Genomic DNA, 25,880 nt, shown 5'->3' on the forward strand with positions numbered 1-25,880 from the left:
ATTTTACCAGTCCTGGCTGCCAGGGCCTTGGACCCTTCCCCAGCTTGAGGAAAAATCCAAAAAACCCCAAGCCAGCCCCCCTGATGAGTACTATCTAAATTCTCATGAGGCTCCAGAATGCTTCAGAAACTTCTCTCCCTGGGACATCTGGCATTCCTCTGACTGATGGGCCATTTCTCTAAGATGCCTTTGCTATAGAGGAGTTAATTTCCGCTTTGTAGGCAGACAATGCCTCAAATGCCCAATCCAATGGGAGAGCAATTATGCTTAAGTATGCATTGCTCCCTTCCTTAGCTAAACCATGGCCAAATTTATGAAGATGGAGAGAGACAGAATAACATAATCTATACAGTGATAACAGTAACAAACGGATACAGCATGTGGCCTTTTCAACAAAACCGCACATGCCACATCAGTAAAATACACAAAAGAAAACATTCATGACACTCCACAAACCACCCAAAAAGGTGTTCTGAGGAGTAATTAATTAACATCTGAACACTGCTCTGAATCTATGAAGTACTAAAAGTACTCACTAGGAGCATCTACATATATGCTTTACTGAACTGGCTAATTAGCTCTGTAGTAAAACTTCACCATCTACATATGCAGCGCTATTATGCTGGAGTAAAACTAATTAACTCTACCAAAGGATGGTACTGCCCAACACAAGTACTAGCCTACACCTGGAGTTATTTAGTGTGCTGCAACACACATGCAGATGGTGACCAGGGCTGGCTGGGGCATTATGGTGCTACAGGATGGGGGCTGCCTGCCAGCTAGCTCTGCACTGTAGCACCTTCATGCCCCAGCCAGCCCCTTCACAGTCCACTGAACCAGGGTGGGGCAGTTGCAGGTTGGCAGGCTGATCCCCTGGGCCCCCAGCTAGCTGGGGCTGTGTCACCCCAGCTCAACATGCTGCGGTATCAGGTACACGTGTAAATGCTGTGCCTGGGAGCAAAAAACTCCAGCATGAAGCATGCTGGAGTTTATTCAGCTGTGCTAATTGCAAATGTAGATGCACCCATTATCATTTAGTTAAGCACTCAATAGCCAGCTGCATACCTTAATTTACCCTTCGATGATGGTAATATTTCTCTTTTGTTGTTCTTTTAACAAATAGGGGTCTAATGCTTATGAACAATTCTGTAATTTGGGCAACTGAAGCTTAGTAAGAAATTTTTATAGACACCTTACAAATATAAATCAATTTATAGGAAAGTGATTGCCATGCTACCTAATATCATAAAGAGGTGGGGGGGTTCTTCATATACACCATGTTTTTCTCTATAATCACTATTTGTGCATTAAGACACAATAATAAAACTTCTGCAACCTTCTGCTCCTTTAAAAAATGCTTTTGTATCTTGCCACCCTAACAAGAAGAATACCCGGTTTTTAAAGTACACTAATACAATCTTTCACATCAGCATTATCAGTAGGATATGTTTAAAAGGACAAACCTGACTGTAAATGCACTCTCCAAAGATACATGATCATCAAGGTATGTAATTAGGCAATAACGTACATCTTTTATAGACGATGGCACTTTTACATCTGGTAACAGTCCCTGAATCAGGTGTTCTCGGTTAATCCTGGGTGTCCAGTTAACCTAAAAATGTTTTTTTTCATAAAAACTTGTTATATCACATTCTTCGTTTAAGTCAGTGCATAATGGTTTTCACTTCTGCTGTTTAGTTTTAGGACTAAGAGTCCTAGACTTTTCCAATAAGCTATGGTGTTCACATAGATATAGAATTTTACTCTAAAGAGAGCTTACATTCATTATTCCCTACCATAAAGTTGTCATGGTAACAGGACAATACTGTAAAACCTAACAAAGACAAAACATCTAATTTAATTCGATGGCACTTTGCCTTGGTATCAGGTCTCATACCTATATAGAAGAGGAGGAATGTAGGAGGGGAAACAGGTTCTTCATGAAAAAAATCAATTTGACCTAGGACTCGTGATGGAGAAAGAGCCCTCACATCTCAGTGAGTTGCTGATGTATAATAAGAATAAATATACTGTACTTGTGGCACTCTGGAAGATAGTAATCTTGGCTAAGACTTTTCATACTGACATTGTATTGCCATTAATCCCCAAAATAATGTTATGCATATTACACAACTTACTCTTGTGGCTGCCTATAAGTTCATCACGGGGGCACAGAAGGGAATTGGTGAGTATTTATTCACCAAGGCGCCCCCGGGGGTTACAAGAAATAATGGCCACAAGCTAGCAGAGAGCAGATTTAGATTGGACATTAGGAAGAACTTCTTCACAGTTAGAGTGGCCAGGGTCTGGAACGGGCTCCCAAGGGAGGTGGTGCTCTCCCCTACCCTGGGGGTCTTCAAGAGGAGGTTAGATGAGTATCTAGCTGGGGTCATCTAGACCCAGCACCCTTTCCTGCTTATGCACTCTTTCCTGCTTATGCAGGGGGTCAGACTCGATGATCTATTGAGGTCCCTTCTGACCCTAGCATCTATGAATCTATGAATCTACTCAGTTGGGGTCTTTTACACCGTATGAACACAGCTTTAACACTCCATTTGATTTTGAAAAAGTGAACAAACATTTATTAAATGAGAAAGGCAATATAGTATTCTTTCTGTGCTTGTACAGTCATTTTAGTTTCTCAAGTTATTTTAGCTGTAATGGGGCTCCTGTACCTAACGTTTTAGAACAGGGATGTCCATGGGGTGCATGTTGTCTCTGGGAGGTTAACCTCAAGACTCTAGATTCCTGATTCCCCTCCCCACTCCCATGGTATCTGCCACTGTCTCCATGCCTCAACTCCCTCTTCCTGCTTTCACTGCCTGTCCCCACCCTTGGGGATAGAGTGAGATGGCATGGTCCACAGAACTAAGGGAATCTGCAGCTGAGCAGCAGGAAAGACCAGGAAATCTGACTCAGCATGCCAGCACAGTATGGAGGCGGGGTAGGTATGTCCACACACAGCACAGTGTGCAAAGCATAGGAATGGTGCAGTTGGGTGGTGTGCAATGCATGGGTCATTAACAATGGAGGGGTGCCCTCCATGGTTTATGGCCCAGGAGAGTGTGCAGCCCCGCAGTATTGTGTGTGGCTGGGGGCGTGGGGGTGCACATATAGTCCCTAGCCTCTTAGAAGTCGGACAGCCTGTTTTAGAGAAAAACTCTCGTAAAGAAGCCAATATATTTTTGCTTTCATACTGTTGAAGGTCTCATTTACTCCAAGGTTGTGAAAGTTAAGTTTCCTTAACCTACCTTAATTTTTTCTGCTACAGTTGAAGTGATGTTGATCTCTCTTTCTCCTTCATCATACATTTGAAAGATAAGGTTGTGCATGACATCCCCAGCAATCCAATTAATTTCATCCTGATGTTTGATTTGAATAGCTTTTTGTCCTTCCACACTTAAGATCTGCAATCTTGCAACATGGCTACTGGGGAGCAGTTTAATAGTCTTTTCTATTGGTGGCACATTTTTACAACTCTAGGAATGGCAAGAATATTTTAGGTGACATTATTAAATATGTGAAAAACATACCTGAACATTTTTTTCAATATGTTACCAAGTTTCACCCTTCACTGCAATGGATAAGAGTCACTGAATTTCACTGATCTGAAAAAAAACTAAGATCAGATCCTGGCTTATTGGTAGCAAATCAAAACAATGCTCTAGAACAGGGGTTGTCAACTGGGCGTAAGCATACCTCTGGGGGTACTTTAAGAAGTCCCAGAGAGCAGGTGGGGACAGTGTCGTCACCCCACGCTGCTGCCTCACAGGAGCAGGGCCAGCACACGGCAAGGGCAGGGCTGCACAGATGATGTGCTGCCGCCGCTCGCCACACCCCTGCTCCATGTCTGGCTGCTTGCCCCCCGCCCAGGAGGGGGGGTACATTTATTAAAAAGGGGGCCACCGAGGGTACACTTATTAAAAAGGGTCGAAAACCCCTGCTCTAAAATACCAAACTTGATTTTACAAATTAAAAAACAGACTTTTTAATAAGGAAAACAGAGTAAGAACTGCTACAAAAAGGGTTTTCATAAACTTACAAGTATGTTATGAGAAAGCACAAACACCAAAAAGGCAGGATTCCTAAAGATTTGTTTTTAGAGGCAATGTGCACAGCAACTCCCATGAACATTAGTGGGATCTGTAGGATTCAATACCCTTGGGAAAAAATGTGCAGTTTGTCCCTGCTGCCAGAATTATTTACTCATTTTGTTCTAATAATTCTTTAATACAAAATGCATAAAAGGTGTTGAGGAGTCCTGGTTTTCTGGATGCCTGCTTATTTTAAAAAGTGCAAACCAATATCCTGTACATAAAGGGACAACTTAGGCACCTAAATCTAGATGTGGATTTTAGGTTGAAAATTCCAATATCAAATAACAGACTTCTCAGTGAATCCTAAGACTAGAGGAGAGCCAGGATTTAAGACATGTCTCTTCAGTATTCCTACTAGCAATCCCACTGCCCAGTGAGCCTCTTAGGCTGGGAATCCCAAGTCTAGGGGCACCCATACACATGCTGGATGCCTGTTCTGACACACTAATTAGCACACAATTATTTGAGTCTGCCGGAGCATGTTAATTAACATGCTCCAGCAGCTTGCATCACATCTACTCAGCATCCCCATGCTTCAAAATGGCAGCAGGGGTGCTTGAACTTTAAAGCCCTTCACTCTAGAGCACATGTAGAGACACCCTTGGTGTCCAGCTTTCTCCATGTAAAAGGCCATTAAGGCATTTCATTTTTAGCTATGGCAGTATTTAGCATTACTGAGCCTATGTTCCTTTTTGAATCTTGCCCTCATGCCATTGAGGACATGTTCCCATGCTTACATCAAGGCTCCAAATATTTATGTAAAAGACTAATTTGATTAATCCAGATTCAGGGTGAATTTTCCAGGATAGCTAGCATCTAGGACAGGCAATCACACCAAGATCCTACCAAATGCAGTGAGAACATCTAGTCAAACCCTCATGGCAAGCAGTAGAACAGATACATATCTAAGTAGAAAAGAAAACTAAATTTTTTTTACTGATGTGTTGTATGAATAGTAATATCATGGCTGTTACTCTCCTGAAAGCTTGAAAAAGCATGCTAAGAGTGACAGTGGAAGAGAGTTTGAGGGAGGGAAGAGTTCAGCATAACTGGCTTTATCTTGATATCTTCATGTTTTCATTTTAGTTATGAAGTTAAATGTGACAATGGCTGTGAATAACAGTAAATGTCTTTGAACCACAAAGTAACACCCACCCCCTCCGAGTACTGAGAGGAATATTATACAAGAAGAAATTAAAATAGAGAATGAGGGTACCTAACAATAATAATGAAGTAAAAATTATTAAGAAAACAGAATAATAAAAAAAAACTCATCAACATAATATAAATAACAAATCTTGGGGGGAAAAAAACACTTTTGGCTTGCATAAAAACGCTTCTACTACTAAGTCTTCTTAATTTATAGACTGCAAGTCAAAGCCATGCTCTGAAATAGCCATAGTAATAATTTCTTGCAGCTCTCTGTGCTACTAAGCTTTCCTTATGAATTTATAAGGATAGTGAAAAACTCTCTGAAGTAGTCAAGGAAAATATTAACTGTTTTTCAAAAAGATTGTTAAGTAAAGCAAGGTCTGTAACAGATTCTCTTACTCATTTTTGAAGACACTTCTAAAAAATATATTAATATCCTTGTTTTTAGTAGAGCTGTGGTTGATGTTTGAACAGAAAAACCAGTGAACCCAAAGCTGGGAGCCCTACAACTCTACACTGGACCCAGTTAGCTACCTAACATGTGAGTAAGTGGATATATACCCCTCTCCTGTGGTGACACAACGGTGTACGTGATAGTGTTGGTGCACCGCCTGACAGGCCATGCTCCCTGCTTCAGCAACAGGCAGGAGGGCAGGCGGGAGTGCTGGTACCCCCCTGGCTGGTGCTTGCAGGGGAGTGGGAGCACCAGATGTAGCACCACAGCTACTTCCTGGTCAGCCAGATTGGCTGCAGGGGGACCACCCTGGTCAGCATTATTGAGGACCCCCCCCAAGTCACTAACTGGTCAATGGTGGGGCACGTGCCCCCCCTGACTAAGGTGGCACCAGTCATCCATACCCCTTTCAATTGCTATATGTCATTAAGGCTGCTGACGTGTTTAAAAACAATTTAAAAAAAAAGTGCTTTACTGGAAGAAGCAGCACATTAATCTGAACTGGCTCTGCAGCGTATGTGTAGATTGGGCACTTCAGTGGGGCTTTTTGGTGCTTTTATATATCAGGGGTGGGCAAAATACAGCTTGTGAGGCCATTCTATCCAGCCTGCGGGGCCCCTAAAAATTTAGAAAATTAGTATTTCTCTGTCCTTGGTTCCTGTCATTTTCAACAGGAACCAAGGGCAGTAGGACCCAGGGGAAGCCTGGCGGGCTCCCACAACAGCAGGACCCACCCTGCCCTGCCTCCCCAGCGAGAAGCCCCAGCCAGAGCCAGAACGGGGAAAGGGGTGGGGTAGGGAGGGCAAGGGAGGGCCCCTGGCAGGGAAGGAGCCCAAAGAAATGTGGCCTAGGGAAAAGCTGAGCATGGGAGAAGAGGTTGGCACCCCGCGCTATAGCCTCTTGCAGCCTGTGTGGGGCTGCCTGTCCCTGCTCCAGACAGCCCCGCATGGGCTGCAGCAGGGAGCGCTGGCCATGGGGCATGGGCAGAGCCACTTTCCCCCCCCCCATCCCATGCTCAACTTTTCCCCATGCTCCTTCCCGGCGTGGAGGAAAACAGCCCTTTCCTGCCCTGTGGCCAGTGCTCCCTGCTGCAGCCACTTGCAGCCTGTGCGGGGCTGTCCGGAGCAGCGTTGCAGCAGGGAGCGCCAGCCAAGGGGAAGGCAAGGGGCCGCTTTTCCCCGCGCTCAGCACCAGCTTCTTCCCTGCCGGCGAGCAGGGGGTCAGGGCTGTGCACTGCCCGCCCGCCTGTACCGCAGAGCTGGGGAGGAACTGGGAGTGAGTGGGCAGGGAGCCAGCAGGAGCACGGGGCCCACACCAGCAGGGCCCAGAGCAGGGCAGCAGAGGTACAGGGTCCTGGCTGACAGGGGCTCTATGGAGCTGGGCCAGTTCCTCCTTCTCCCTGCTGGTGCAGCCCAGCCTGGCTCTACAGACCTCTGCCAGCCTGTGCCCTGCTTTGGGCCCACCGGTGCTGGCCCTGGGACATTGGTCCCAAGATGGTGACCAGGGGGTGGGGCACCCTTCAAGGGACAGGGCTACCCATGCGGCCCTTGACAGCCTGCCAAAACTGGGTAAGCAGCCCTCCACCCAAAATAATTGTCCACCCCTGCTTTATATGAAGTTGATTGAATCAGCTATTAGATAAAAGCACAAAAAAAGCCCCACTAATGTGCCTAATCTATACCGACATTGGGTGAGCCAGGTCCATCTACTAATGTGATGCCTCTACTGAATATGCACTGGGCTCTGCACAGGGGAGCACCAAGTTTAAAGTAAAGTGCCGGGTTTGGTTTTTTTTGTTGTTTTTTTTTTGGGGGGGTGGGGGGTAAGCAGCCTAAATTTGCAGGCTACCACTTAAATCCATTTTTATACCAGTCTTTCACATTATTGTTCCCTGGTAGTTACTTACAGGTATTTCAATCCTTGCTTTGAGCATCTGGTCCTTTTTTATATTTTGCACATGTATAACTGGTCCAGTTAAAATATTTGTTCCAGCATTACTGCAATCCACAGCATACAGAGGAAGTTCTGGAGCACCTAAAAACTATTTAAATGCATAATTAAAGTGCATTTTTAAGAGCTTATTACATTTAAACAAGTATTATTTTTTTGCAATTTCAAAAAGGTGTACATGGCTCATAACTGAACAATTAGGTTGGTCTCTTCCTTTTACAAGGTGTGCAGTCTAAAAGCCAGATTTGTCAAACCAAGAAATGACAACTAATAATAGGACAGATAAGGTTACAACAGAGGCATTCATTTAAAAAAGGGAAATATGAGGGGACACGATGGACACATCTACATGAGATGTTTACCTTGGCCACAGTAAACATCTCACATCTACACCTACAGCCCTATTAGGCTGCAGGAAACTAATCAACTGCCCAGCAGAATAGTTGGTAAATACAAGTACTATACTGCTGTGGAGTTATTTTTTTACTTGTCAGCACCGCACACGTAGACACTGACACACTTGGGTGTTTCAAAAGGATGTTTCAGCATGGGTGCTGCCTACTGGCTAGCCCCATCCTGGTATCCTGATGCTCCAGCCAACCTCTGAGCGGGGTCGGAGCAGCTCTGGGCTGGCAAGCTTACCCCTGGGGCCCCCTGCCAGCTAGGGCTACTCTGACCCAGCTCAACATGCTGTGGTCTTGGGCACATGTTCAAAAGGCGCACCTGGGGGCAATAAACTAATGTAAATTGCACCGGAGCTTATTACTTTGTATTAATAATGTGTGTAGGCTTGCCCAATGTCTCCTTAGTAACAAAAGGGTAGCTTACAGGTTTAATTTTCAACAGCTCATGTCATAATAATAAAATGTTAGATCCACTCATCATTTGAAGAGTTTTGCTATTATAATTACACTGATGAACCCTTCTAGTTTAGAGATTAATACTGTTATAAATGCTTTGGATTTGTTTACCCCAGTTGCCCAACTGAAATAACCAACATCAGCAAAAGCAAGTTATGACACATTATAACCTGCCTAATATCCACTCCCCAGGTAACCTCTCCACATTTTACCAACCATATTCTTTCCCTTCCCTCCCTCCCCATCCACTGACTACTGCTACATTCTTTCCCCTTCTCTCAACTCACCACCCTCCACCCGTCTCTCACTATTGACTACTTCAATTTGCATTTTAACTGACTGGCTTTCTTGCATATGTACTGGCCTTTGGCTGCTTTATTACTCCATCCAGAAAGAGCACAGAACAACGACAGATGCATTGTCTGCTTGATGAAGGGTGTTTGTACCCAAAACCTGGCAAAGAACAAATTTTTCCAACTATCCGAGTTGGTCTAATAAAAGATAATCGGATTTACCCACAGAACCTTGTCTGCTTTTGCCAATTAACAGCATCTAAGTGAAGTTTTGCTACTGCAAAGTGCTGTTTGGGACTGGGGGGAGCAGGAGGGTGATATGGCACACATGCATATGGCAGCCAGGCAGCATGGAGAATAGCTCCTGCAGCTCCTTGCAAGGAAGTCTATGGGCCAGGGGGGGGGGGGGCACAGACAATGCATTGGGGGTGAGGTGGGGTGGGTGGGACAGGTGACATGTTGGAAAGGGGGGCACACACATGCCCCCCCCCAGGATCTGTGTGCCTACAGCTGGCATAGGGCTACAGCCTGGCCAAACTGACGCAGGCAGGAGCTGCCTCTTCAGCCCAGGAGCTGCCTCTTCAGCCCAGCAGCCAGGACCCAGAGCGGGAGGGCAGACCAGGGCACCGAGACTTGTTGTCGCCTTTGCCAGGACCCCTGTGCCAGCTGCACTACCCACAGTGTGAGGAGTAACGAATGAGGAGGGGGCTGCTGCCCTCACTTCCTCCTGTTGCCAGCCGCTCATATGCCAGGTTGCAGCTCTACCCTGACACCATGGTCCAGTTGCCACTGCTGCTCCCCTCAGGCCATGGCTCTGCCCAGGAGGGAAAGTAGTGTAGCAGGAGCACCGGCAGCCTGAGACAAGTGGCAGCACCAGCTGGATCATGGCAGTAGGGCAGAGCTGTGGCCTGGCACCAGAGGCTGGTGGCAGGAAGAGGTGAAGGCAGTGCGGCCCAGCCGCCCACCCATTATCCCTGGTGTTGCTGGTGGCGCAGCTGGTGCAGGGGTCCCAGAGATGGCAATGAGTCTTGCTGCCCAGGGCAGGTGGCAGCAGGTTGGGAGTGGCACCACCCGGGTCAGGGGGCTATTTTTTATTTAAACTATTTACTGGGTTGGGACTGGCCATCGATGTTTACAAATGGACCCTGGTACAAAAAAAAAAAAAAGGTTGAGAAACTCTGCTCCATTTGATACACTACTCTGTGCCTGTCCTTTCACAACACCTGATGAAGTAAGCTTGGGGTCAGAGAAGGTTATGTTATATGTACCTGATTTACTTAGACTAGGAGTTGCAAATCTACCCCACCTTCTGCCTGACTTCACACTAACATGGCTAACTACCTCTCTTTGCAAGAAATTCATCATTTACTAAGACTAACAAATTCAAATGAAGACTGTTAATCCTTGGTAAATAAAAGCCCCCCCTCTCTCCCCTCCCCAAAACACCAAACATGCACTCTGGGTTACATGGAGTTCCTAAATATATAAAGCAGGACTTGGAGTATACTAACACTGTAATTAAATAACTTCATTCCCATATCTTCCTTCTCATATCAGGTTTCTATAGCTCTCATATTCAGTCAGGAACTTGATTGTGGAAGCTATGGCTACTGACAGTAAATCTCAATATAGTTTGATTGACAGCCAACCCTTTAAAGCTAGTGTCAAAGCAGAAGTCTATTCTATTGTAAATAAAATTGAACATACCTTACAATGAACTATCAGTTTTGGCTGGGATGTTATATTTCCAGATTCATCTAACACTTCAACTTGGAAGGGGAAAGCGGTCCCATTTTCAATCTTTAGAATTTCAGAATCTGGTTTCACTTGCAACTGATGAGGTGGGCCTATAGATGTACAATTTTAATGCGGAGTTTGCATTTCAGAGTTACTGGTCATTTGATTTTAGTTTTTCATTGCAACACAGGGAATTTCAAAACCAAGCTGCGAGGGGAGAACACTAAACACAATGCATATTTACACACATATTTACTCCTCTGCCTAGTAGAGGAGTGCTGGCTCATGGCAAAACTCTTTTGACTTCAAAGGGACCTACATTTTTTATGCCAACATATCCACAGCAGTATGGTAGGACACTGGACTATACTACTACAGATCTGCTCCATGGCTCAAAAGAATAACTGATGTTAAAGTCAGTAAGTACCTTAATGCTAAAAACTTTGAATCTTAAATCACAAATACAAATGCTCAATACCAAAATATACCATTTTCAGTAAAAAACTGAATGGAAAAGAAATAATTTGTTCACAAGGTAACTTGTTTCATGGAAGGGAGTAGGAGGGTAGCAGACTACCATTCTGGACCATAAAGACAAGAGAAATATAACAAAGTACTAAATAATTGTACAAGAGTATGAAAAAGATTTTGATCATTAAAAAAACAGAATAAAAATTAAATAAAAAAAATCTTATCACATCCAGTCAGGCAGCCAATTTCTAGGAACTGGGCAGAACTGGAGTTTTGAGGCAACAATCCTAATAAAGAACACACAATTTGCTTTGCATTTCTAGTCTTCAGTTGTTGGCAGGAATAAATAAACCTTAATACCCAGGTTGACACACTTCTTACATATAAGGTTTTTTTTTAATATTATGTTCCCTCCCAAAAAGATATGATTAACATACTTTATAACGTGACATCGCTAATTGCATAACACTTACCAGGCAGTAATCTGATTTTTAAGACCTGAGAGTCTTCTTTCAAACCAGGAAGAGTAACCTTCAGATTAAAGTTCTAGTCAAAAGAACATTTTAAAGATTAGCCTTGAACAAACACATACGTTCTGTTTAGATAAATTCCCTCAGATAATTTATATGGGAGTTGCATGAATTTCCAGAATACTAGTAATATCTTCTGTATTAAATTGTAAATTAAGCCTGTACCAAAATTGATTTATGTCATTACTTCCAGAAATATCAATTCCTTTAGCCATATACCAACCTGCATGAATCCAGAATCACTACCAATTAATATAACTGCTTAGATGTATGCGTTAATGGGGACAAAACCACATGTAAAAATATACATTTTTTAAAAAGTGGTATTCAAAACCTGTCTTCATCATTTGTTGGCTTTCTGCTTGGAGCAAGACAAAAATGAATGAAACAGCAAATTCTGAGTCTGGCTAGATAATACAGTTAACTCCGTTACCTATAATTACTTGTAGCTGCTCATTTAAAGTTGTATCATTAAAACTGTTCATTATATTAATCCCGGCTCCAATAGCCTCAACTTTTTAGGAGTCAGCTCCAGAAGGGAACACTGCAGTTTTTAGGTATTTTATATTTTGTAGCCATTTGAAAGTATTTATTTATGCATACATTTTCATAAGTATGAAACAAAACAGTCACACAACTAACTCTAAACACACAAATTTTAATAAACTTTTTGGAAATACATCTTCCTCTCCATCCCATCCCCAGAGAAGTAAACTATGAAAAAAAAAAATAATCCAAGAATAACTTGTGAAAAATGTTATAGTGAAAACAAAATTGCAAGAGGCAGAAGAAATTGATGATGTAAAAGAGTCCAATTAAGGTTCTTGGACACTAGAAAAGCTCTACCATCTACAAATCTGTAGTAAATTTTAAATTCACTCCAGCCTAACTATACATATGATTCCTCTGTGTGTGGACTGGATAGATGGTGTGAAACAAAATTGTCCTCCAACAGAAAGGATAAACATTAATATTTAGGTATAACCCCATTCATCCTGCATTGTCCATTCTGCCCTGTAAATAAGGCCAGCTTTAACTTTGGTGCATCTTAATTATGAGTCCTTCACTTACTAAGGCAAAGCTCTCTTAACTTTATTCTGTACAAAAAAATTATGATGAATAATGCTAAACATACCTACTGTGTTATTTCAGGTTTTAACTGCATGTAGAGACAACTTACCATGTATACATATCAGATAACAACAAAGATGTTCTAAACATGTTGAGCCCCAGCTCAAGTCTGGGATCGTGCCCGGTATGCAAAGGCCAATAAAGATACCAGGGGTGAAAGTATAAAGAAGATTTATTGCTAGCAATAAAAGGTGCAAGCGGAATAATTTCACGTAACAAGCACACAGATTCTTAATTCTAAGCATCTTTTATACAGGAGTATTGGACCTTCATAAGCATTCTTGTTTGCTAATTGGTTATAAAGGAGTGACGCAAGGAGTTCTTTACTGAGCATGTCTCTATACCTGTGTTTTAGCTATGTATCTCATTTACATACATGTATGTTTCATTAGCATACTTTCTCCCCACCTAGGGGCGTCATTTTTAGTATTTTAATGAGCTCTTTGCCCTAGTCCTCTGATTCTGCTTTTGTTTTCAAGCCTCCTTTATCTAAGACTGTCTCCTCCTTATCATTGCAGATGGGCGTTAGTTACATAACAGAGACTTTTGCTTGGGCTTTGTATAGTAGTTTCTAGGTCAAACCCCCCCCCCAGAGGTTTACTTTCAAATAAACATATTGACCAAATAATAGAAACTTGACATAGCCCAAATAATGGGAATATGCTCCTAGATTTTAATTTCTGAACAAAGGGAAATCCAAAATAAAATTAAGTGGAAAAAATGATAAATGTATTATTTTCTTGCAGTCTAAAGCAGCAATGCACAGCAATACAAAACATGTTGTTAACGATGTATGTTACAAAGGGGATTAAACCATATTACATTTATAAAATACACAATCCTCATAATCTTCCCTTCTGTCTGTTATCTTTTCCTTTTCCACCCTTAATTTCTACCTCTCTTGTATGACAGTTCATTGACTAAGGTTTCTTATCTACCTGCCTCGAATTCAGAGCTGTCCAACTTCCCGGCAGTCAGGGACCATACGCCATGGGGGCCACATATCCCACCAGGCCACTTGCATAGCTCGAGTAGCCCAGCTCTCCCCAGTCTCCCAGCTGTGTGCACCATGCAACATAGGGAGCCTGGCTCTCCCATGCTGTGCATGCAACACCTGCCTCCCTTCTCCTGGCCACATTAGCCCTTCCCCTGCAGTGTGGGCAGACTACCTTTTTGCTGTGCACACCCCCCTCAGGCACTCCAGTCCCCTCCTGGCTACAATGACAGGAGAAAATGGGGAGGAGGAATGGTGGTTAGACTGAGGACCACATATAGTCCTTCAGGGGCTACCAACTGGATGGCCCTGCCTGCTCTAATTCAATTTCCATCCTTAGATCTATCCCCTTCAGCCCCTCTACACATTACATTTATCACAATAATTGTGGCCTAATCAGAGGGTCCCAGCATGTAGGCCTTCTCCCATCATGAACCTTAAACCCCAAGTTTGAACTCACACCATGCTGTCCCGGGGCCGGGGCAGACAATCAGCTGATTGCTTGCACCAGTTCTGGGACAGTTCTGTATTATGCCAGACTGTTGACACCTGGCTTTCAACTTGGTGGGGAGCTCAGGATCATGACCTTCAGATCCCTCTGCAACAGCAAGTAGAAAAAATGATTGGGATTGGATTCCTGATTCCACATCGTGCCTCCTGCTATGAATGTGTGGCCCCTTATAGGCTTAACTTATTGAGAAACACAAGCTTTCATAGGCTACAGACCACTTTTTCACACACTATGTCAGTGTAACATTCCTATCATCTGACAAATTAAGCTGTAGCAGATATAAGCTCATGCCTTTTTTGAACAAGTTAAGTCTATAAGGGGACGCACAGCCATGCCTTCTATACATTCACACAGTTAGCTAAAAACTTCATCTACAGCTTTGTCATTCTCCACTCTTTCACAAGGTCCCTACAGTTAACCCAGTCAGCCACCATATAAGTATTATTCGTTTGCTTGTGCTGTCACTACTTAAATCTGCATGCTGAATGCCTTCATTAGGTTTCCACACCGAATACAAGCTTGTATCACAATCTTGCCACAAGTTACATTTCTAGTCACTTGTATTCTACTCCCAATTATGTTTTAGAACTATTGCCTTTTTCCTCCTTCCTCACATTTTCAGCTTTACATCTTTCCATATGCCATCATCTATTACTAGGAATAAATCTCTTGTTTTCAATGACCATGTGTATGCTCGCTTGTCTTAAACCACTCTTCTTCCAGCAATCACGCTTGTCTTCTCATTAACAACAGTTCATAAGTTTCTGAGGTTTTAAATGCATTATTTCCTATTTTCTGTCTTCCCTAAATTAAGACCTGCATAACTGCAAGAACTGTAGGTCAAGAAACATGTCTTAATCCAAGAACACAAAAACACATTATAAGTATACAATAAAACAAGTCATTTAAAAATAAATTATCCATGGTCCACCAAAATATTAACTCACATTAAAAAAAAAAACAAAAAACAAACAAACAAAAAAACTTATGGACTCCATTCAGACATCAATATAAACAACAAGCATGTTTGTTAACCAAGATAGCTGTAACCATTCAATTATAATAGCTTATTCAAAACCCGTTTTACATGTAAATAACCATGTGATTTTATTACATTGATCAAATTTAAATCCACTGGCCTACCTTGCCTTGATAAATATTTACGAGGCCTTTAGCAGTGACACCCTTAATGGTACAATTTTCTCCTTTTGTTATTTCTTCATACTTTAATGTCAAACCACTATAAAATAATTAAAATTGAATTAAAGATAGGCAAAGCATTTTAGTTTTCACTAAAATAGAAACTAACACTCATAGGACTATCTGAAAGCAGCAACAAGCAACATTGGTTAATTTACGTTAAGAAAACATAGTTCACTATTCTGAAACTAAATACATAAATAATTGCATTTATAAAGTTACAAAGAAGGGAGAACAAAATTAGATAAGCTTACTTACCTCGCTTCAAGAATTGGGTCAATATGACTTGTCAGTTGTGTTGCATGACCAAACTCATCTTGCAAATCCAAAGGAATATTAAATGGTACTCCAACTCGAAATGGAGGATCCAAAAGACCCACGGAAAATTTCTCTGGCTTACCCTCTAAGAGAGAGAGGAGTATTCATATATTTTTAAAAGGACAATTTTATCATCTGTACGTATATTAGATTCTTTTTCATTAAGCCATTGGGCTGGCAGCATACAGTGTTTTTTTTGGGAAAAAACGGAAACGTTTTCTAAAATACACTTCTATGGCTAACTGATTATAGGAACAACTTTCCATAGAAGACATACAAAAAACTAGAACTCTTGGTTCCAAAATGATACCTTTTATTAGACCGACTGGAAAATGGCAAGAAAACTGTCCTTTTCTGCAAGCTTTTGGGATCAAAGTCCCTTCGTCAGGCTCTGGGAAAAGTGTAGATGGTACAAGATGGTAAAAAGTCCCCATAGGTAAGAAATAAACTTCATTTTTGCACAGAGGGAGCTGAAGATGGAAGTCTGTTCCTCTGGGTCCATGAGAGCGTCTTTGTGAGCTGTGTTGAGTAGCTCTTTGATGTGTTGATCAGGTAGAATTCCTTTCCATAGAAGATACTCTTCTTGGGGGTCCCATCTAATTTATGAAGTTAACCCAGAAGGGAATGTTTTGAATACGTAACATTCTCTGCCTTGACTTAAGGTTCATTCTTCATTTTTAGGGCTGGATGAAAACAGAATTCTCAACCTGGATCGTTTTTAGGGAAATGTGGCTGGCTTTTTTCCAGACATCCATGTATGCATAAATAATTATGATTAAAAATTATTTGAACAGATATGGACATATTTTCTGTGCTCTCTTCCTTCTCAAAGAACACTTCTTTCTTCCAAAAAACTACTGAAGGAGCAGAAAAAGTAAATGCTCAGTAACTCTGTGGATGACACCAAGTTTGGTGGAATTGTGGACATTTTGGAGGGCAAGGCTAAGCAGCCTGCTTCACTGGCCCCTGGTGCTTTGCTTCCTGATGTAGCTTTGAAGGTCCTGGCATGCAATGGAATCTGAGGAATTTTCTCTTGGAGCCCCATATTTACACATCCTGCTATGTGTGTGTCTGTCTGTACAATTTTTGGGATCCAGAATAAGTGTTATGAAGAAGTTTCCAAGTTATAATTAGCCATGTAGAACTATTAAAGATATAACATTCTCAAAAAATGACTAAGTAAATGTTATTTTGGAGCATATGTGGATGGATTAGAATTTATAAGAGGGAAAATAAGATAAAATATAGTGGAAAATGTTCTTTCCACATTTTGTCTAGCTTCATTTAAATGTAATTGCATCTTCTGATTTGCTATACAAAAATATACAAGTAGATAATTAAGCATAAAATAAGGATATTGATGTTCTGAATATAAAAAAAAAAATCTTACAATAAAAATCCTTACTAACAGTAAGAGGAAACTCTTAGTGTTGAAACTAATTTCAAGAGAAGCTTATGAGGGTTTAGCTTTGTTTTTCATTGATTTAAGATTTTTAGGGCTGGATGAAGCATAAGGGCAGAAGCATGAGCTGTAAAACACCAAACTTGGTTGCTCAGAAGGTATTAATACAAGGCATCTTTTTCTGTTTGACCACTTGATAACCTCCCATTGTTCTACTTGCCATTTTATCACTATAGAAAGTACTGACTCTATTTTCCTTAACCAAAATAGAATTTATTTTGCAGCTGGACATAGGACTACATATCTTTAAAATATGATGAATCAGAAATAAGAGTTTAGCATTCATGAAGCATCCTATTCAGGAATACGAATATAAATTGAATTCTTACCTACAATAGTAAACTTAAACATTTTAGATGGTAGAGGCCTTCCTGCGTAAGTGTCTGCATTACTTTCATTCACTACCACTTGCAGTTTCAGAGTGTAGCTTCCAAGCTTGTGAATATTTTCTGTATAGAATCAGATATAAATGAAGTTAAAAGAAAAAAATATAAACCTGTTAATAAATCGTAGGTACTATTTTAAAGTCAACTCACCCATTTTTTTAAACCAGTAAGGCCATTTTCCTCCATGCTGACTGATATGTGAAATGATTTCCTTATTGCCGCTTGAAGCTTAAACAGAAAAAAAAGACAACTTAGCTACATAAACTCAGGTTTAGTATCACAATGTTAATGTTATTGCAATAAATAATACTTATTAAATACACACATCATTTTCAAATTAAAAAGAAGGGAGAGAGAGGAGTTTAGATTCAAATCACACTTATCAAAAAGTAACTTACTGAGAACTAGGTTCTTAGAAGATTATAATTTGAGGGGAAAATAACCACAAAAATCAACTGAAAATGGGGGGGAGGGGGGGGGAGGAGGAGAAGGAAGGTGGAAGAATCTATTCTTCTCTTGCCCAATATTGTTTTTTTTAGGGTTTTTTTTAATGGGATATCTGATTGCTTAATACATACATACCGAGTACATTGTGGAAAGCTTCTACTGAAAAACAAACCAAACCGTCTCGCAATTTGTGACTACATGATTCAGCCAATTTAAAATGTGAGCATTAAATGTTACCACTGTATATTTATTCATCTGTTCTTGTACCAAAATACATGCATTTCTTCATTAGCCTGCTAGATGTGGCTATGTCCAAAATCTACTTGCTCTGTTATATAAGTTATAATTGTGAATTCTAATATTAAATTTCAATAGTTACTAACTTTTTCTTAAACAGTTAGTATAAAACTGTTTTTCTCAATTAAGATCAGACTTCCTTGTTGAGAAGTATTACCACATTACTGCTTTTATTTGGACTGTCCAAATGCAGTATATAATCAATACCTGAAAATCAAGCATTTCTGACAAGTTATGTCACCTCTCTGCAACTCCAGCCCACCTGTACAATGCAAATAGTATTGGGGAGATATGCTCTCTTACTGTAAGCAAAGGAATAATAAAAACCAATTCTTCTGGTTTTTATTATAGAAAGCTGGCTGGACGGGCAGGACCAATGAGTAGTAATCAGTGGCTCAATGTCTAGCTGGCACCCAGTATCAAGTGGTGTGCCCAAGCAGTTGGTCCTGGGGCCAGTTTTGTTCAATATCTTCATTAATGATCTGGAAGATAGCATAGAGTGCCCCCTCAGCAAGTTCATGGATGACACCAAGCTGGGGCAGACAGGGGTTGGGGGGGGGCGGTGAGGAAGTGTATATATGCTGGAGGATAGGGCTAGAATTCAAAGCTTTAGACTACTTGGAAGATAAGGCCAAAAGGAATCTCATGAGGTTCAACAAGGACAAGTACAAAGTTCTGCATTTAGGACTGAAGAATCCCATGCACCAGTATAGGCTTGGGACCAAATGGCTAAGCAGCAGATCTTCAGAAAAAGACCTAGGGGTGAGGGGTCTGTGGGTACTCTACTACCTGGGTAGCAGTGATCCAGTGATCATCGCCTGCTAGAATTTACTATCCAGCGCAGGGTGATGAAAGCAAGCAGTAAGGCAAAGGTCCTTGACTTCAGGAGGGCCGACTTCAAATTGGCTAGATGGTCGCACCCAGAGAGTGGTGATGAATGGGTCGTTTTCAACCTGGAAGGATGTGGGCAGTGGAGTCCCCCGGGGCTTGGTCCTGGGGCCTGTACTGTTCAACACATTTAGCAGTGATCTGGATGTGGGTGTGGAAAGCACGCTGTCCAAATTCGCTGACGATACCAAAATGTGGGGCAAGGTGGGCATGCTGGACGGGTGGGACAGAATCCAGCTAGATCTAGACAGGTTACAGAGGTGGGCAGATGAGAATAGGATGGAATTCAACACAGCTAAGTGCAAGGTACTGCATCTAGGGAGAAGGAACCAGCAACACACCTATAGGCTGGGGAACACCCTTCTTGTCAAAACCGTAGCAGAAAGGGATCTTGGAGTCCTTGTTGACCCCAGGATGAACGTGAGCCGCCAATGCGAGGAAGCAGTCAGTAAGGCTAACCACACCTTGTCGTGCATATACAGATGCATCATAAGCAGGTCCAGGGACATGATCCTTCCCCTCTACAGTGTTGGTCAGGCCATAGTTGGAGTACTGCCTCCAGTTCTGGGCGCTGCATTTTAAGAGGGATGCGGCTAGCATTGAGGTTCCAGAGGAGGGCCACCCGCATGGTCAAGGGACAGCAGGTCAGGCCCTATGAAGAGAGGCTACAGGGCCTGAATCTATTCAGCCTCCACAAGAGAAGACTGAGAGGGGACCTGGTGGCTGTTTACAAACTCACTGGGGGGACCAGTGGAAATTGGGTGAGGCTCTGTTCCCCCAGGCACCACCGGGGGGGGGGGGGGGGGGGGGGGGAGGGGAAACAAGTTGTTAGACAGAAGGTTCAGACTGGACATCAGGAGGCATTACTCTATGGTTAGGGCTGCCAGGCTCTGGAATAGACTCCCAAGGGAGGCGGTGCTTTCTCCTACCTTGGGGGTCTTCAAGAGAAGGCTGAATAGGTATTTGGCTGGACTGTGGTTATGACTCCAGCACTCGTTCCTGCTCGGGGCAGGGGGTCGGACCTGATGACCTGTTTAGGTCCCTTCTGACCCTAAGCACTATGAAACTAAGCTGGATGAGTCAACAGTGTGCCCTTATTTCCAAGAAGGCTAACAGCACACTGGACTGCATTAATAGGAGCGCTGCCAACAGATCGAGGAAAGTAATTCTTCCTTTCTATTCTGCACTAGTGAGGCCACATGTGGAATACTGTGTCCAGGTCTGGGCCCCAACTATAGAAGGATGTGGACAGGTTGGAGACAGTCCAGCAGAAGGCAACAAAAATGGTGAGGGATGTGGGGCACATGACTTCTGAGGAGAGGCTCAGGGAACTGGGCTCATCTCATCTGCAGAAGAAAAGACTGCAGGGGGGATTTAATAGCAGCCTTTAATTACCTGAAGGGTGGTTCCGAAGAGGATGGAGCTAGACTCAGTGGTGACAGATGACAGAACAAGGAGCAGTGGTCTCAATTTGCAGCAAGAGAAATTTAGGTTAGGTATCACGAAAAAACTCTCTCACTATGAAGTGGTGAAGCAGTGGAATATGTTAGCTAGAGAGGTGGTGGAATCAACATCTTTGGAGGTTTTTAAGGCCTGGCTTGAAAAAGCCCTGGCTGGAATGATGTAGCTGGGGTCCCCTCCAACCCTAATTTTTTTATGATTCTATGATATAAACAGCTTCTAAAGATATTAGAGTGGAAGGACATTAATCATTTGGCATAGTGGTCGTTGTCATTTCCTTCTGTATACACATTCCCAATTTTGGAGAACTATGAGTTCTGACAAAATTTAGTTTTTGATCTTAAATTTATAAGGAAGTATCAAATTCTAAAACATTAGACATTTTACTGAAACAAGGAAAAATAATATTTTACTCTTATGTACTTACTGTGTAAAATAACTTTAAGTTCAACAAGCAGTTTCTTTGACCCGCCATGGCTTGTACCGGGAAGTTTTTGCATTGCCTCTCCTTTCTTATTCAGTATTTCAATTCTTAATGCTCCTATTTACAAGAGGAAGACAAAGAAGACTGACTTTAGAAACTGTTTGGTTTTTGTTCCCAAGACTTTCTATTAAAATTAAAATATATGGCAATGTGTAAAAAACAAATTAAAAATGAAATAAAGATAGTGGCTGGAAAGAAAAATCATACCTATTGGAGTACCAGCAAGCTTTGTCTCATTAGGTAACAATTCATCTCCTTCAGGCCATGTTACTGACAATCGATCAGGAAGTCTAAAAAAAACCCCCAAAACCCCCACCCCTCTGATGATTAGTTTTTCTGTAAACAAAAACGGCACAATTCATTTTTAGTAGAATACAGCCAAAGTTTATACATAACCTATTATTAGAAAAAAAGTTTTTGAAAACTATTCCCTCCTTTAAGATTATGTGAAGTTCAGAGTTCAGAATTTTTGTTTCTACTGAACAACTGATTATCAGGACTTTGATACAGGGAGTAAAACTCTGAGCTACATTTTACAAATGTAACAATTTCTGAAGTACAAAAACTTGTAGTAAGGTTTTAACAAGTAAAAGCTCTTCATTATGTTTTAGATATTACCTTGCCATTTCATCTTCTATGTATTTTTTAACCGACTTGTCAGAAACTGTTCTGTCAAGTTTGGAGATTGGAATAATTTTTTTCTCACCATATAACGCTTGAGGTTCCTAAATAAATTCAAAATCCAGTTATCAGTAGAAATGCTGCTTTTACATCAAAGACTAATTAGATAGAACTTTAATACAAGATGCTGAATAGGTCTTTGTGGTGACTGCCTAAGTTATATTATGCTAAAAACTCAAGCATTGTGCTACTATGCAGCTACTTCTGACTATTCAGCAGTTCAATAATTATAAAATATACATGTTGTATTGCTACTGCCCTTATAGTTACCACAATTAAGTGTCAGAATTTCATCATATTAAACACGTACTAATTAATTAGGAGTACTGACATGTCTGCAACAGTTCCATCCTGAACTAAACAACTCACTCATTTTATTCAGTCTGGGATATAACAAATTAGCTCTGTAGGATCTATGCACTCATGCCCCCCTACCTGTGGAAAGGGTAAGGTTTTGTATCTGCTATACATATCATCATCCTGATTGCCGTCTTGGGGAAAGAACAGCTAGGTAGCCAGCTATTTGAAAGCTGACCTGTTAATACAATATAACTGCTTTGGTGGCGACTCAATGATTTTGGGAGTTCTGTTCCATTTGAATCAAGTAGTACAGTGGAGACTCCACAAAGAGAACTTCATAGGTTTCCAAGGTTTTGCACACAGGCACACAAAGTGAATACTTCTTATAACCTTCAATTTATCTGTTTTTAAAGTAAAAAGTAGACCGTATTTCTTTGTGTTCAAAATACACTGCAATTTTCCTCCAGAAAATCCTATCATCACCTTTCAAACTCCCTTACACTTAAACTATAAAGCACAGTGGAGAGATTAATTGAAAATATTTTACATGTACCTAATCACGCAAAGTTAGGGTTGAAAATTTAAATACACAAAATCCAAAAAATGTGTTAGTGAGCCTGAGCATAATACTGCAATATAGTACAAAATATAAATGAACTAGATCAGGGTGGCCAACCTATGGTATGAATGCCACAAATGGGATGGGCAGTCTCTGTATGCGGCATGTTGCAGATTGGGGAGGGAACAGGCAGCACCATGGCAGACAGAGCAGGGAGTAGAAAGCAGAGCATCAAATCAGGCAGAGGGCACAGGCCAGGATGCAGAAAGCAGAGCCACACCATAAGCAAGAAGCACAGGGAAGGGAACAGGAAGCTGGACAGCAATCCATGTAAAGAAAGGGCTTGGGATGGCACTTGGACAGGGTGCAGGGGTAATTTTTGCTACACCTGCCAGAGAGGATGGCCCCCCACACTTTACTAAGTCTTATTATAAGTGGACTTGCTTAATCTAGTATGAGAAAAGAATACATTTTAGCACTAAAATTCTTTAAAAAAAATCTAATACTAGGATCTAAAAGCAAAATGTAGTATGTTTCAGAATATTTAGTATCTGCTTTTATGTTTGACTTACTAGAGATATTTCAACTTCCCCTCCAGTAGCATACACATCACCATCATGATCTCCATACAGAAAAAATTTAATGATACTTCCATAGAATATTGGGAGAGTTTTAATTGTTTTCACCTAAAAGAGAAGAAGACAGTTAAGTCATTCAATCAAAGCTGCTTCTAATTACTCAACACGTATAGTTCGACCATAGGAAATTACAAATTGAAAATAGATGCATTTACATTAACCATTACTCTCATTACATGGACACTAAAAAAACCCTTTATGAATACAGACACTCATTATTTTGTACAAGTGCATGACTCAAAGTTTATAGTTCGGTCTCCGGTAGAGGAGGTCTCTCAATGCTAGAAGCTGCAGCGAGAGAGGAGCAGAGGGTGGATGTGCCTTGCTCATCTCTCCACTCTACATCCACCCTCTGCCACATTGCATAGATTACTGGGTTATACAGACCTATGGCTTGACTCAGTAAATGGCGGTTCTTAAATGCTTAAGTAACTGGGGAATGCCTCAGAGCTTCTGTGAAGACAAACCACAGATTAAGTCTGTAACCAGGTTCAATTATAAGACCTAAATTATCCATCTTATAAAACTCTGGGTAGAAGAAACTGTTTGACCTAAAAACTGCCTATTTTAATCAAAAAGTTAAAGGGACACTTCCTCCAAAATACAAAAAATGAATAATTTTTAGTCATAGGAAATGAAAAGAAACAAACAAACCCGATTTGAAACTGACACATTTGTGCCAAGTTACTTGTTACTACCCTCCTTGAATTTAACAAAGTTAATTTCTTCCCCAGAGAAAATAATTGAAGAAAATAGATAGTGATAAATAGGGGAAGAGATTGTTCTTGCCTAGTTATAGAATCACAGGAAAACAGGGCTACGGGGCCTCCAGAGATCACTCAGTCAAACCCCTGCCTGTGGCAAAATTATCCCTGTCCAAGCCATCCCATACAAATCCATGGCTAACCTATTACTAAGACCTTGTTGCAATGACGAGGCATAGCTGCCTAACCTGCCACATGCGACACAGGGATCAACGGAGGTCAGCATCCTGCTGCTGCAAAAATTGATAAAATACACACTAGGAAGTCCCTGTAGCCACGAGCCTCTGCATTTTAGTGCCAGCAGCAGCACACCCCAGTCAAAATCCCCTGCCTGGGCTGCAGCCAACACCAAATGCTTCTGAGGAAAACTGAAAAAGGTCTGACTCGTAGTAACAGCAAAAGAAAAAATTCCTTCTTGGTCCCATCAGTTTTTCCTGATAGCCAATTTAAACTTACATTCCTGCAACTTCAGCCCATATCTGAAAAGGTGGTCCCCTTCTTCTTTATGAAAGCCGTTCAGGTATTTGAAGACTGCTATCATGTCTCCTACTCACCTTTTCCACCAGCTGAATGTGCCTATTTCCTTCAACTTCTCCTTATATAGCTTGCCTTTCAAAGCCCTTTATCATTTTTGTTAACCACCTCTGGACCCTAACTTCTACATGTCCATTTTAAAATGTGAAGCCTCAAACTGCACGAGGCTTAATCAGTACTGAATAAAGAGACACTATTACCTCTCATGTCTTGCTTCTAATAATTTATTACACTACACCACAAAATTGATAGTTTCACACAGAAAGACTCCTTCATTGGCTAAATTTTTTGACCCTGTACCTTACAGAAAAAGTCTAGTAACTAAAAAAACCCCTTTAAAATATTACATTCCAAAATAAGCTGACTTCACAACCTTGACAATGTTATTTTCAGGTGATCAATTAATGAACATAGTTGGCAGCCAGGAAGGAGGAGAGAGAATCACCTTAGAGCAGCAAAAGTACAATTTAGAGATTACTTGAGAAACTATATTTTCTAGGACTGGATGAGAGTCATTCTTGGGGAAGAAAAAAAACCCCATCAAGTAACTGGCTGAGATAAAAAGAATAGCCAATGGCTTTACAATTGAGAGGCCGAGCGAGATTTTAGATGATTAGAAAAGAGTTAATACAGAATTCATCTTTAAGAAAGGAATGGAGGAAGATCTGGGTGTTAGGAGCTGGTCAGGCTGACCTCCATACCTGGAAAGATTATGGAGCAGGCAGGTCAGAGACACCAGTTCTAAGCACTGAGAGGACAGCAAGATGATCAGGAACAGCCAACACGGATTTATCAAAAACAACCTGATGTCCTCTTATGACAAGGTGACAGGGCTTTGTGGACAGGGAGAAAGTAGAGGATATGATAGTCTGATTTCAGCAAGATGTTCTATGCTGTCTCTAATGACATTTTTATTAGTGAGCTAAGGAAATACATTTGAGACAACAGCCCAGCACTTAGAATGAAACGAGTATACACACAACTAGACTGAAGTATTGCAAAACAGGCCCTGGGGGATGTAGAGGTCTGCAGGATAAATGAGCCAGCACTGTGCTCTTGTTGCAAAAAAGAGCAACAGTAGACTGGGTTGTATTAACAGAAGTGTCATTTGCAAGTCATGAAAAGTGATTCTCTTCCACTCTATTCAGCACTGGTGAGGCCTCACCTGGAGACTGTGCCTTGATTGGCTGCTGAACTTTAAGATAGATTTGGACAAAAGAGTCCAGGAGACAGCACCAAAAATGATTAGGCATCTAGGAAACATGATTTTGAGGAAAGGCT

The 25,880-nt window shown here is 41.4% G+C and overlaps 1 protein-coding gene across 2 annotated transcripts in view; it reads right to left on the reverse strand.

Annotated features, from left to right (window-relative positions):
- Positions 1-25,880, reverse strand: part of SMCHD1 (structural maintenance of chromosomes flexible hinge domain containing 1) — a 142,892-nt gene that overhangs the window by 54,500 nt on the left and 62,512 nt on the right. For both annotated transcript variants that reach the window (XM_006030106.3, XM_006030105.3), the window contains 13 exons: positions 23,236-23,349; positions 21,742-21,848; positions 21,331-21,413; positions 21,067-21,180; positions 17,697-17,774; positions 17,490-17,609; positions 15,639-15,783; positions 15,324-15,420; positions 11,488-11,560; positions 10,514-10,653; positions 7,610-7,744; positions 3,252-3,479; positions 1,464-1,612 (listed from right to left, as the gene is read on the reverse strand). In XM_006030106.3, the coding sequence (XP_006030168.2) occupies positions 1,464-1,612; positions 3,252-3,479; positions 7,610-7,744; positions 10,514-10,653; positions 11,488-11,560; positions 15,324-15,420; positions 15,639-15,783; positions 17,490-17,609; positions 17,697-17,774; positions 21,067-21,180; positions 21,331-21,413; positions 21,742-21,848; positions 23,236-23,349 (1,583 nt within the window). The remainder of the gene's footprint in view (positions 1-1,463; positions 1,613-3,251; positions 3,480-7,609; positions 7,745-10,513; positions 10,654-11,487; positions 11,561-15,323; positions 15,421-15,638; positions 15,784-17,489; positions 17,610-17,696; positions 17,775-21,066; positions 21,181-21,330; positions 21,414-21,741; positions 21,849-23,235; positions 23,350-25,880) is intronic.

This window comes from Alligator sinensis, unplaced genomic scaffold (assembly GCF_000455745.1).
Source record: "Alligator sinensis unplaced genomic scaffold, ASM45574v1 scaffold318_1, whole genome shotgun sequence".
Lineage (NCBI taxonomy): Eukaryota > Metazoa > Chordata > Crocodylia > Alligatoridae > Alligator > Alligator sinensis.